This window comes from Bemisia tabaci, chromosome 1 (assembly GCF_918797505.1).
Source record: "Bemisia tabaci chromosome 1, PGI_BMITA_v3".
Classification (NCBI taxonomy): domain Eukaryota; kingdom Metazoa; phylum Arthropoda; class Insecta; order Hemiptera; family Aleyrodidae; genus Bemisia; species Bemisia tabaci.
In genome coordinates this window covers 84215791-84230151 of record NC_092793.1, presented here as the reverse complement: position 1 = coordinate 84230151, position 14361 = coordinate 84215791, and the positions used below count along the sequence as shown (strand labels likewise).

Genomic DNA, 14361 nt, shown 5'->3' with positions numbered 1-14361 from the left:
TGTTTTAATTATTTAAGTGCCATCTTAAACGAAGAGGGTAAAACAAATTATTCAAGAGTGTGGCTACTTAAACTAGTTTTCCTTCCCTCTTAGAAAATCCCACCTTCTACAAAATATGCCTCTCTGAAAGATAAAGTTTGTGGTCCCCGTGTCCCGAGGAAATATTCCCCCACAAAAATGAAATAGGGTGGGGGAAGGGGGAGCCATCTCTACTTTTTGGGAGTGAGTGCGGTTCGATTAAGATTGATGTCAGAGACTTACCCTCTGAACCAAGTCCTGACCTCAGTCCCGCTTACCTCAGAGACATCTCTGCACTTAGGTAAGTCTTTCTCCCGACGTCAGTGCCTCTTACCTCAGTGCTGACTTCTTGGGTAAGTGCTTTAACACTTACGTCAGAGAAAACTGAACTGACCTCAGAGCAAATTGCACTGACCTCAGTGGAAAATTCACTGACCTAACACTTGCCATTTTTACCAGGGTTGAAAAGAGCGTAAAATTTACTTCTAGAAAACATAGGTATATCAATAGTTCCTAATCATGATTTAATACTGTGAAACAGCAGTTTATTAGCTCCGCCCTTAAAATGTGATTTTTTCAATCATTTTCCTTAGAATCACGAAAAAAAGAGAAAAATACCCTAAAAGCGTGACCCGAACTGTGTAAAAAGGTGGCAAAAGAGTGCTGGGTCCAAAATATTTTGAAAACAAAACCAAAAAGTCCAACATTTTTCAAACAGAGTCAAAAATTTTAAGCTTTAATGAGTAATCAGTGCGGCAGTACATAACTAAAGGGGAAGAGCGTTCAGCTCAGGCAATTAGCTTTAGAATATTAAGTGGTCACGGCAAAGGATCTATAATTTTGGGTCTTGTTGCGGTCAGCATCGCCGCGATGTCCACCAATGTTCAGTCCGTGACCCACTGTGCGACTAAATTGCCGTCTTGTCGACCAACTTTCAGCCCGTGACCCACTGTGCGGCCCTGCTCCCCTCTAGCCGCGCACTCCCCGTCTAAAACTTTCAAAGCTCGCCTTTTTAAACGGCGCGGCCGATTTCCTCAAATTCAATACCAGCCTAGTACTTAGTAAGATCTACCTCTTATAAAAATTTCGGGGGAAAATCTCGTGATTTGCGCGAGTTACCGCGACCACAAAATTGAACCTCCCCCCCACTTCTCTCCCTTACCATTTGAAATCTAATACTGCGATCTCGGTTTTTTGACGTTGACGTTTTCTGACGTTGCCAAATTTTCGAGAAAAATCGTCCTTAAGTGCCAAAAATTGGATTAATTATGACGTAGATGTCTCTAGGAAGTGAATTATGACTTCGACTTAATAATATAATTATAATTGGGTATGACTTAATGCTACAGGCCACTTACCCAAGGTCAGAGGCTGCATGAGAAGAGTGTCCCAAAATTCTGCAGAAAAGTCATTTTTCATTTCCTAAAACCTTCTACGTCCTACCAAATTTGGCAACGTAAGGAAAAGTTACAAAGAACGTTATAATGATGTACTTTTTTACGTTATTTCAAAATATGTAAGTGTACGTCGTACACGGTTTTGGGTTGAATTCAGTCTGACGCGTGTAAAATTGAAAAAAAAACCTACAAATTGGCAGAAATGGCAACAATGAATCGTGCGGCCCCTTCCCTGGTAAAAATGTTCGATGCGAAATTTGCATGGAAGCCACATGGAAAATTGGGACGGAAAAATTTCCATGCACATATGGCATGGAAACCAACTTCATGAAAATCAGCCTCATGGAAAATGTTAAGCAGGGTGGTTGGGGAAAAAGTGGCACCCCAAAGGATTATTTAAGGAAATAATTTTCGAAATCGTGAAAAATAAAATTAAATGAACTATTGGGAGGCCATAGTAGCGTTATCGTAGGTTAAAATTTTAGCCTGCACCGGTAATTGAACCTGGGACCTACCTAACACTAGCCAGAGACCCTACCGATTGATCTATTTGGCCTTGTCTCCACGGGCCGTTTTACGGGATTTGTCCCAGGGAAAAATCCCACTTACGAAGTTGGGATAAATTTTGAGTTAATCAATATTTTTCCCAGTACCAAGTATGGTCCTTTTACCCTTGGGACCCACTAAGAGAAGAAGAAGAAGTGTAACCGAATTATGCGATATTTTGTTGAATACTCCATTGTTCATGTTTGTTTGGTTAAAATAATGTAACTAATTGCCAATTGAGTGAAATTTTTATTTTAATCCATGTTAAATACTCGACTTAAACCAAGTTATCTTCCCGCGCAAACTAGTCGCAGGACTGTATGAGCCCCGTCCCGTGGAGACGGTAACTGGGAAAAATCCCAGAAGTTTCATTCCTGCGATTCGAACTTGGGACAAATCCCATGAAAACGTCCCGTGGAGACAAGGCCTACCAAGCGATGAGAGTGGGAGCTGAAAAACCGGGATGTAACTTCGATTAGAACGGATAACTAGAATATTTAGAATAAAGGTATATATGTTTGTTTTTGAAAATATATTTTATTTTTACTTCATTTTATTTTGAACTTTACTTTAGGCGTTCTCTTTATTTTATTTTTTGACTCTTTTTTTAACTTCACTCTTTAACTTTATTTTCTTTTGCTTTATTTTTTTACTTAATTTCTTTTACTGTACTTTATTTTTTTCCTTAGGTATATAATCATTTCTTCACTTATTCTTTTTTTCTTTAATTTTATTTTTTATAATTTATTGTAAGGTTTTACTCATTTTTTTATTTAGTTTTATATTATTTTTCTTTATTCACTTTTTTTTATTTAATTTAATAATATTTTCCTTTATTCACTTTTTGCTGCATTCATGCACGCCCAGTTGTCACATCGATCACAAAAGAAAGAAATGTCAACGATTTTTCGGGGGCTGCAAATGAAACCCGCAATAATCGTCCGTGAATTCTTTAAAACACTAGGTACGTTTGACTCATCTTTTTATTTCTCCTATTTTTTTCTTTTTTTTCTTTTTTTTCTTTCTTTCCTAACCAAAATTAAGATTTTACCGTTTCATGTTATACTGAGCCCAGTGTAGAAGTTTCCAAAAATTATTGAAGTTAACGAAATTGTTAATTGTGATGACGCCATGGTTAAGGACCGGAAAACAGCTTGTAATTGGAGGTTGCCTTGCCCGACAACCCTGGGCGGCTGGGTCTATAGTGCTGCCTTCTGTAGCATTGCTTATAACTACAGACATGCTACCAACAGAAATTTCATTTCATGAAGTTTCATAAAATCTTGCATATCTGGTTTGACCCATCGTGATTAGTACCAAGTACCTGGCATGCACTTTGCGGAGCGCCTTCAACATCGTAATTATGCTTCAAACGTGACACTCAGGCTCTGATGTGTAATTTATGTATTTTGCGCCTGCCAGAGCGTGTGTCCAGTTCAGAATTGCGCATGTTAAACAAGTTTTTAATTCCGCGAAACTCATGTACCTAGGTAAAAATCTGCAATTATTCCATGTCCCTGCCAAACTGAGAGGAATGCCAACTTCATGAAGACAGGATGGAAAGGTCTGGCTTCCATGTGAGCTGCATGGAAGTGTTGCGAGTTCTACGCATAGAGTACTCTACGTCGAGCTCACAAGGAAATATGTTTTCATTCCCGCATGAGGGATTGAAAAGTCTGATTCTATGAACAAAGACTGTTTCGAGCTCTTTCATATTAGTGGAAAGAATATCCATCATGTCGAATATTGATGTTTCTGTTTTTTCCACGATTCATTAATTACAATGATTTCGTTAACAAGCTGCTCAAATAATGGTGGTAACGATTCTATGCTCATTGCATGGCAAAAGAAAAATGTCCATGCATGTTGAATTGAAATCATAGATTTCCATCCAGACTGCATGGAAACGATTACGTTTCCCTATGCCGCGTGAAAATCGCCTGAGTTCTGCGATGCATGGAAATCAGGTCATTTCCATGCAAGTTGCATGGGAATGATTTGATTTGCAACACTAGATTGATTTTACATGCAACTTTCATGGAAACCAATTGATTTCCATGCAAATTCAGATGGAACATTTTTACCATTCATCAGAAGCAATTTATACGGTCATAAATGAAAAGTACAGCAAAAATACAAATGATACACCCCTACGGAGGATGACACATAATTTCCATGCAACTTGCATGGAAATAATTTGACCTCCACGCGACTTTCATGGAAACCAACTCATTTCTATGCCGCGTGGTAATCACCTGAGTTCTGTGCTGCATGGAAATCAGATCATTTCCATGCAAGTTGCATGGGAATGATTTGACTTATTACATGCGACTTTCATGGAAACCAATTGATTTCCATGCAAATTCAGATGGAACATTTTTACCATTCATCAGAAGCAATTTATACGGTCATAAATGAAAAGTACAGCAAAAATACAAATGATACACCCCTACGGAGGATGGCGAAAGGTCGGAAAACATTAAAAAGATATACCTTACACATAAGGAAAGGCCTCCAAGTAGCAGTGATCACGATAAATTGCGATTTAAGAATGTATCGCAATTTTATCGACGTCGATTTATTGCAATATTATCGGATAAAAAATCGCGATAAATTGCGATTTCATCGCATTAAATTGCAATAAAATCGCGATTTTATCGACGGCGATTTATCTCGATACCTAAATTGCGATTTCATTGCAATTAAATTTCGATTTCATCGAACGAGCTTTTGTAGAGATAAAATTGTAATTTCTCATCAACGCCCAATAACGCATGAATGACGCTTATGAAACATGTTCTTTAGCGGAGGTGTAAGAACGATTCGATACGAGGTTGGGCGTAGGGTTTGGATGGTGGGAGGTACGCCCACACTGAGAAAAAATTCTCGGCGTTTTTACTCAGGTTCGTTGGTAACTTTACCAAGGTGAGGTTGGGTAACTGGGCGGTGGGGTAACTGGGCAGTACCCTCTGTATTTCTACCAGATTAGTGCAAAAATTGTTTTCACTGTTGGCATACCTTCATTATGACGTAATACCATCTAGAACATGTAAACATAACTTCAAAAAAAAATTTTATGGTGAATAGTGAAGTGCCGAAAATTGGACAGCTTTTTTTTCAAAACAACGCCGGAGGTGGTCCCGAAAAGAGCCTCATATCTCACTCCCAGCAAGTATTTTATTCAACTTTGACAATTCTTCTTCATGTATGACGTATTTGTGTAATGCGTGAGTAATTACAACGTAATTGGATGAAAATACTGGCTGCAAAGGGTTGATGCCCAGTTACCTTGAAAATTTTCCCTTTGTGGGGTAACTGGGCACCCACTCCAAGGTAACTGGGCAGGTGGCAGTGGTGGCACCTGCCCAGTTACCCATTGCAAGGTTGCTGTGCTTCGGTGTTTGTTCACTTCTGAAAATGTCAAAACTAATTGACTATTGTGGACTTTTAAGTGCCAAAGACCAATAATCAGGGTTCCCAGCACACTAAACTTCTAACTTAAGTCAATTATAGCATAACTTAAGCATTACTTAATTACATTTTTGCCGCTAACTGTTATGACATCACTTTTAACGACTTAAACATGGTTATATAAATTCAAATGAAATTCTCTGAAACCCTCATGAGAAGGACATTCTTTTCTGGCCAATGAGAATTACAAATAATGCCCCCCTTAAAAATTAAGGGAACTTTTTGGCGCCTGACTCTATCCCAGATCAGCCTTGCGGCTTAATTTTTTTTCATTTTTTAAAAATGTATCATGCTTAATCTCACTAAAAGTGGCCAAACAGTGTCCTGGTATACAATACTACTTTATAAGTAGTAATACAGAAAGTTCTAAGCATTTATCTACGAGGAAACGATTTTTTTTTACCGTTATTCAATTCTCAGATTTGAGGGTTTTTTTGCCGCTAACTGTTACGACATCATTCTTAACCACTTAAACATGTTTATATACATTCAAATGACATTTTCTTAAACCTTCATGAGCAGGACATCAATTTCTGGCCAATGAGAATTAAAAATAATGCTCCCCTCAAAAATTAAGGGGGGGTAGTCCAGTTACCCCACGACGTTGGGTAACTGGGTGAAAAAAACGGGAAATTTTTGAAAATTTGTGGGAAAAAATTGAAAGATGAAATTCGACTTTTGACTCTTCCTACATTTAGACAAGGTGTTGTACTTACTAAAAAAAATTTAAAAGTAGCCTCCACTGTCAATATAATGATGGGAAAAAAATCATGAAGTTGAAATTTTGACATTTTTCTCCGAACTCCTGCCCAGTTACCCAACCTCACCTCATCTCACTTTTTTTACCAATTATGGGTAATGTTACCGTGAGAGACTGGTAAGCTTACCTAAAAACCGGTATTTTTACTGGTTTTTTCAGGTAGGAATATGTAGGTACCACTTTTATTGGTACCTAATCAATTTCCCGTAACTTTACCATTTTATCTCGGTTATTCTACCACAGTCGGTAAAAAATGTTGGCGTTTTTACCAAGGTCCATCGGTAACTTTGCTATCTCACTATTATTGGTAATTTTACCGAGACAGAATTATGAGATTACCAATAGAACCTTATTTTACCAACCGTATTTCAAGGCATGAAATAAAATACAGAGGAGGGAAAATAAAAAAAAAATTATAATGAAAACTCGGTGTCAGTCAACGCAATGACAAAAGTTGTACGGTTGCGAAGCGCCGATTCATGTAGAAGAGGCTTCAATTCGCACTCGTTAGTCATATAGCGGCCATAGCCTGGTGGCAATATGCTGGCCTACCACCGCTGCGACTGGGCTTCGAATCCCCGCGGAGGCTCCGGGGATTTTACGCTCGTCTTCGTCAAAGGACCTGACGGCTAAACCTGAAGGCAATCGGCTAACAGGGTAAACCCCTTTTTTTGGCGATTTTATCGGTGATAAAATCGCTAGGATCATCAATATCTGAGCGATTGTCCTTGATCTTATCGCGATAAAATCGCAATTTATTCGGGCCGATAAAATCGCAATTTTTTCGGGCCGATAAAATCGTAATAAAATCGCGAAAAGATCGAGGATGATCGCTCAGATGTTGATGATCCTAGCGATTTTATCGCCCATAAAATCGCAAAAAAATCGCAATTTAATTGCGAAATATCGCGATTTTTCCGTTGAAAAATGCTACTTGGGCCGCAGAGGGTGACATGTCGGACAATTTTCACATCGTGGGAATCCAATTACAACTATGCTTTTTAAATATGTTGTATGGATGAGATCTGTTACGTACGTCATTATGAAAGTTGTGCCCCACTTTCTTTAACCATGGCGTGGCGATTCATCCAATTTTTCCAATATTTAGCTCTTTGGTAGATTTTTCCAGAAATTTGGCAACGAAGGACAAAGTCATACACGATTTCTTATTTTTTTTACGTTCTTTCCCTCAACGACAGTTTTCAGTTTAAATTAAGTTTTATTGTAGAATTGTGAGTAAAATTGGAAAAAACCCTAAGCACGAGCCATAAATGGCAACAATGCACCACGAGGCCCCTAAAAATTCATCGGAGGCCTTTTTAAAGGACAGAAATGGAAAGTACGCAAAAAAATACATTAGAATGACATCGTGAAGCTAATGGGAGGGAGTGTGCAAACGACTCCGAGCGGCAAGCGGCGCGGCGCCCGGATTCCAGTCGGCGCGCACGGAGCGAGAACTTAAATTGCTCATATCTCCGCTACCAATCGTTTTCCTGGGAGGTATAATATATCGAAAGAAATGGACAAGTACGAAAAATTAAATGAACAGATTTTCATTTGAATCGAGAATCCGGCATTTAACGATGTGCTAGGGTTGAAAAAAAATTGACCCTTAAGAAAGTATGAAAAATGGCATCATTGCAATCTTAAATTACTAAACGATCGAATTGAATACATATTTCAAAAGAACGCAATTTTTGGAAAATTTTAGCGTAAACCGCGCCTCAATATCTCTTTTCGTTCAAAAGATATGGAGCTCAACGGTCTTCAACTTGGCAACGCTGCTACGCGGAAAGTGCCTTGAAATTTTAGGGAAAGGCGTATCCTATACCTAATGAAGAATGACATACTGAAAATTGGTCATAATCCATGGGGGGGGGGGGGGGGATTTTTGTCGATTTTGCATTCACCCCTTTCAAATTACCGAAGGAGATCAAAATACATTGATTTTTTCGAATTAGAGAGTTTTTCACGGAACAGGCCCTTTACTGCGAATTATCGAGGTTTTAGAATTAAAGGGGTCCGAATCATCGAGGGGCGACTATGCTTCCCGATGTTTAAAGAGGTACGTCTTTCGTCCCAAAATGCTTGATGGTTTTTCTAATAACTTCCATTCGGGAACTACAATTTCTTCAATCTTAGGTGTCTTTAAGGAATACATTTTCTTGGGATGATACAAACACTTGTCACATCTTACATTGAATGAAAAAGCATGCGAAGAAAAATTTTTACCTCATTGGAATGAGCAATTTTAACAAAATCGGAATAATCTGTTAGATCGCCATTGGTATCAGGATATTGCAACAGTACACCAGAATATTGTTTGCTGTCGAGACTGACTGAGGCAACGTCTGCAACAGTAACATCTAGACCGAATGATTTGGCTCTTGTCTTAACCACATCGATAGTTTGAGGGTGGACATTGCTTGATACCAACAACTGCTTCCTTTTGTTGTACCTGCAAAACAGAATTACCTATTCATGAATATTGGATCAGCAAAACGGGAACTCAAAGGTAATATACTAATTCGTGATAATTCCGAAAACACTACCAATGGTTCAATGTACCTATACAGGGTGATCCAGACCACCCGTCCACTATCTTTTTCTCGAAAACGGCGGAGAATTGAGCCTCGGGACCAAAACTTTCATGGGCAAATAGACCCCAAAGAATCGAATGAAAATATTTTCAGCCCCGCGAAATGGTCCCTTGGGGGGGGGGGGGGGGGGTTTTGGGGGGGAGCCCCCCCGTTTCTCGCAATTTTCAAATAGGAAGGGTATGTTTTGACTTTGGATTCAGAATCTACGGTAAAAAATAACGACATTTTATTCTTTGCTTTTTTTCCCTAAACCCCTATTTTTTGGAGTTATAGGGCATTTTCGGGCCTTTTTGGGGCGATTTTCAATTCGATGCTGTAAGCGGCCAAATTATCCAAATTTCAAAATCTAAAAATCCCCTGAGAGGAGAGGTCAATCTATATTATACAGCTACAAGCAAAATCTTGGAAGCACTATTTCTGACGAACTGCCGGACCGATAAGGATGATCTTTACATGTATGTCATCTGTAGTAGATGTAGATGTGCAAAAAATTATGAAACCCCGAATTTTTAATGCTGTAGAGCTTTTAAAGCTCAAGTCACTTAAGTCCAGTGTTAATAGCGTGAGATATATGTCGTTTCCGCTAGAAAAGTCGAGGTGTGGGATTCTACCTGAGTGACTCGAATAAACAATAAAACAATGGAAAAGCTCGTGAAGGGCTCCTCATTTGAAGAGTTGAGGAACGGTGCATCGCTCAGGGTTCAAGGTTCAAAGTCCAAGGTATGAGGTTTAACTCTTTTCCTGCATTCTTCCGGCTTCGATTTTTTTTTAAATTAAGTATTTAAAAATAACATCTATATTATACAGCTACAAGCAAAATCTTGGAAGCACTATTTCTGACGAACTGCCGGACCGATAAGGATGATCTTTACATGTATGTCATCTGTAGTAGATGTAGATGTGCAAAAAATTATGAAACCCCGAATTTTTAATGCTGTAGAGCTTTTAAAGCTCATGTCACTTAAGTCCAATGTTAATAGCGTGAGATATATGTCGTTTCCGCTAGAAAAGTCGAGGTGTGGGATTCTACCTGAGTGACTCGAATAAACAATAAAACAATGGAAAAGCTCGTGAAGGGCTCCTCATTCGAAGAGTTGAGGAACGGTGCATCGCTCAGGGTTCAAGGTTCAAGGTCCAAGGTATAAGGTTTAACTCTTTTCCTGCATTCTTCCGGCTTCGATTTTTTTTTAAATTAAGTATTAAAAAATAACATAATAAATGGAAATCTCTCCAGTAAGTGGACTGTGAGATTATGTACATCCAGCTATTCCTCATCATTTACAAATCTGAGTGTTACGTCAAAAATTTTTAAATCGATGCAGCTCGAACACAAAATGGTGTATTAAAATGGAAGAACATACATTTGCCTATACATATGCGTAAAGGGCCCGCGAAGCGGGCCTGAGGGCGCGAGGCGCCCTCCCGGGGGTTGGGCCGCGTAGCGGTCAGGGGGCAGGGCCCCCTAGTACCTTTATATTGATGTGCCACATGACCCCTGTTGCTCCAAAATTTTGGGTGCCACGACCCCCCAAAAATTTTGGGGCTTTGGAGCGCCGTAAGTCGAAAATTTCAAATGGCAAGGGTATGTTTTGATTTCAGATTTGGATTCTACGCAAAAAGTTACGGAGAATTGATATGGCGCGTGGCCTGTTTTCTCAAATTTTTTTTGCCCCTTATTTTCTCCAAAAATACACGGCTTCTTATGGGGAAAAGGGGTTCTTCAGTAATTTGGAACGAACAGGCCTTGCGCCGTATCAATTCTACGTAATTTTTCGCGTAGAATCCAAATCTGAAATCAAAACATACCCTTACCATTTGAAATTTTGTCAGCTCGCAAAGCGCGCTAATCACGACTAGTTACTCTATATAAAGCTGCTGTTCCCCACTACCCCCCCCCCCCCCTAGAAAAACTTGGCCGAAGCGATTTCCTTTAAAATTGGTACACGCTTAGCTATTGTAATGAGAAGTTGATTAAAATTATTCCCATTCAAATCCGCTGCCTCGAATGCCTGCAAGAGCGAAAAGTTATTTCGCGCCTTATAGTATTACATTGGAGATACGCGGTTGTGTACGCGCATCGCGCCGAACAGGTTCAATCCTGTTGCGTGACGTCACTGCCTTATAGACGAAATTAAGGTTTTAGGAGGTATTTTTCGACGAATGTTTGTGGAAATTGGTAAGCGGGGGTATTTTTCTCGGGGGATCTCGAATTTTTGGTCGGATTTTCAAAATCTCAAAATCCAAGATGGCGGCCGTGGCCTAAAATGCTAAGTCGGCTCATGTTATATCGATTTTCGTGAAACTCGGTATTTAGGGGTATTTTTCGACGAGAAACTCGAATTTTTGGTCAGATTTTCAAAATGTCCAAATCCAAGATGGCGGCTGCGGCTTAAAATGCTAAGTCGGCTCCTGTTCTATCGATTTTCGTGAAATTCGGTAGGTATTCAGGGGTATTTTTCGACGAGAAACTCGAATTTTCGGTCAGATTTTCAAAATTTCCAAATCCAAGGTGGCGGCCGTGGCCTAAAATGCTAAGTCGGCTCCTGTTTGATCGATTTTTGTGAAACTCGGAGATCAAGGGTACTTTTCGACGGGGAACTCGAATTTTTGGTAAGATTTTCAAAATTTCAAAATCCAAGATGGCGACCGTGGCCTAAAATGCTATATCGCTTCCTGATATCGATCGATTTTTGTGAAATTCGGTATTAGGGGGTATATTTCGACGGGAAATTAGAATTTAAGGTCCGATTTTCAAAATTCAAAAATCCAAGATGACGAACGTAGTCTAAATTGCTAGCTTGGCTTCCGATCCATCGATTTTTGTGAAATTCGGTATTAGAGGTGTATTTCGACGGGAAATTAGAATTTTAGGTCCGATTTTCAAAATTTAAAAATAAAAAATGGCGAACGTGGTCTAAATTGTTATCTCGGCTTCCAATGCATCGATTTTTGTGAAATTCGGTATTAGGAGGTGTATTTCGACGGAAAACTCGCATTTTTGGTCAGATTTTCAACATTTCCAAATACAAGATGGCGGCCCCGCACGAAAACGCGGTCCGGACTCCTAGAAAATCAATTTCTGTAAAACTTGGTGAAAAAGAAGATTAAGACATAGATGTTGTCTCCTCATCAATGTTAAAAACTGTGCGGGGCGGTGGCGGCTCGCGGAGCGAGTCGCAAGTTCGTCGCGAAGCGTAGAAGTGGGGTCCAGGGGCACTCCCCGGCTAGACGTGTCAGCTCGCAAAGCGAGCTAATCATGACTAGTTACTGTATATAAAGCTGCTGTTACCACTCACTCTGCCCCCCCCCCCCCAGAGAAAAATTGGCCGAAGGGATTTCCTTTAAATTTGGTACACGCTTAGCTATTGTCGTGAGGAGTTGATCAAAATTATTCCGATTCCAATCCGCTGCCTAGGACGCCCGCAACAGCGAAAAGTTGTTTCTCCCTATAGTAGGTAATGCATTGGGGTTACGCGGTTGTTTACGCGCACCGCGCCGAACAGGTTCAATCCTGTCGCGTGACGTCGCAGCATTTAGGACGAAATTTCAGGTTTTAGGGGGCATTTTTCGACGGATTTCTGTTAAAAATATGATTCGGGGGTACCTTTCGACGGGAAACCCGAATTTTTGGTCGGATTTTAAAAATTTCAAAATCCAAGATGGCGGCCGTGGCCTAAAATGCTGATTAGGCCCCTGTTCGATCGATTTTTATGAAACTCGATATCCGGGGGGACTTTTCGACGGGCAACTCGACTTTTTGGTCAGATCTTCAAAATTTCGAAATCCAAGATGGCGGTCTTGGCCTAAAATGCTAATTCGGCTCCTGTTCGATCGATTTTTCTGAAACTCGGTGTCCGGGGGTACTTTACGACGGGATACCCCGATTTTGGGTCAGATTTTCAAAATTTCAAAATCCAAGATGGCGGCCGTGGCCTAAAATACTAAATCGGCTCCTGTTCGATCGATTTTCGTGAAACTCGGTATCAGAGAATAGTTTTCGACGGGAAACTTGAATTTCTGGTCAGACTTTCAAAATTCAAAAATCAAAGATGGTGGCCCTGGCCTGAAATACTATCTCGGCTCCTCTTCAATCGATTTTCGTGAAACTCGGCATGAACAGGTATTTTTCGACGGGAAACTTGAGCTTTTGTTCCGATTTCAAAAATTTTAAAATCCACGATGGCAGTCGTGGCCTCATATGATGTCTTGGCTTCACTTCGATCGATTTTCGTGAAATTCGGTATCAGGGGAAATTTTTTCAACGGGTCAGTTTTTGGTCAGATTTTCAACATTTCAAAATCAAGGAGGCGGCCGCGCTATATATCTAATGCGGTCCCGGCTCCTGGAACATCAATTTCTGTAAAACTTGGTGAAAAAGAAGATGAAGACGAAGATGTTGTCTTCTCATCGATGTTAAAAAGTATGTGGGGCGGTGGCGGCTCGCGGAGCGAGTCGCAAGTTCATCGCGAAGCGAAGAACTAGGGTCCAGGGGCACTCCTCGGCTAGGCATGTCAGCTCGCTCGCTAATCACGGCTAGTTCCCCATAAAATTAGGTACCTAAAAATCTAGGAAGTAAAATGTACGTACCTACGAGGAGCACTACCCGCAAGTTCATTCGATTCAAATGTAAAAGAGAGATATTTTATCACCAATAAAACTGTAGGGTTGGTCTTTCGTTCGTTGATAAATACATTTATTTGAAGGTGCCTTGACAAAACAAAGTCATTAGATAGGTAAGTTTGTTACTGAGCGCATAATAGAACTGCAACGGGAGCCCTCTACCCACTGGGTGATTTGACTTGGTAAAATGCAAGTTGAGCCGAACCTTGGAAATTGGTATCATGCAGACTTGGCATTGATGTCTTTCAGTTAACCAGACTCTTGGATTTATAATTCATATTTCTAGAAACACAGTTCCGGTTTTTCTTCTTTCTTTCTTTCTTTCTTTCTTTCTTTCTTTCTTTCTTTCTTTCTTTTTTACGTGTACACACCGAAAAAAGGTCTCCCAAATTCAAGACCTCCCTTGGCCGCCTCATATTATGAAAACTAATACTTTTAAGTATCTACAAGAGACGTTGTCTTGGAGCAGGAAAACAGAGGTTTTTCGCATCAAGTACACGCCTTTTCTTCATCCGACACCCCACATTTTCTTGACTCAAGATAACGTGTACTACGGGAAGAAGAAAACACTTCATGACATTTAAAAAAAAACTAAAAAAACTGAGACTTCAGGGTGAGAGAAGGGATAAGACTAAATGAAACCAAAGGACGACAGAGCTCAACACTAAGTAGGTACTCATTCTGAAGTGTTTCAATTGATTTCCTACATCTCCATCTCTAGAAGTTCTAAGGGCTGTTTTATCCTCTTAAATTATGGTACATTTTTTATTCGCTGAAAAAATAGTAAAAAATTATGGCATAGCAATTATGAAGTATTACAGACATGAGGGGGGAGGGTATCTCTCCCTCATCCGTTTTTGATTGGATCGTTTCCCTCCCCCATACGAAACTGTAAAAAAATAAAAGGAAAGTCTGACAACGAGAAAAGTTTGATGGCTTGAGACATATG

General features: G+C 39.9%; 1 protein-coding gene and 1 long non-coding RNA gene across 6 annotated transcripts in view; both read right to left on the bottom strand.

Annotated features, from left to right (window-relative positions):
• Positions 1 to 14361, bottom strand: part of LOC140226030 (uncharacterized) — a 234405-nt gene that overhangs the window by 179304 nt on the left and 40740 nt on the right. The window lies entirely within an intron of this gene.
• Positions 1 to 14361, bottom strand: part of LOC109039911 (glycine dehydrogenase (decarboxylating), mitochondrial) — a 138262-nt gene that overhangs the window by 94954 nt on the left and 28947 nt on the right. For all 5 annotated transcript variants that reach the window (XM_072306323.1, XM_019055633.2, XM_019055635.2 and 2 more), the window contains exon 5: positions 8425 to 8650. In XM_072306323.1, coding sequence (XP_072162424.1) covers positions 8425 to 8650 — 226 coding nt within the window. The remainder of the gene's footprint in view (positions 1 to 8424; positions 8651 to 14361) is intronic.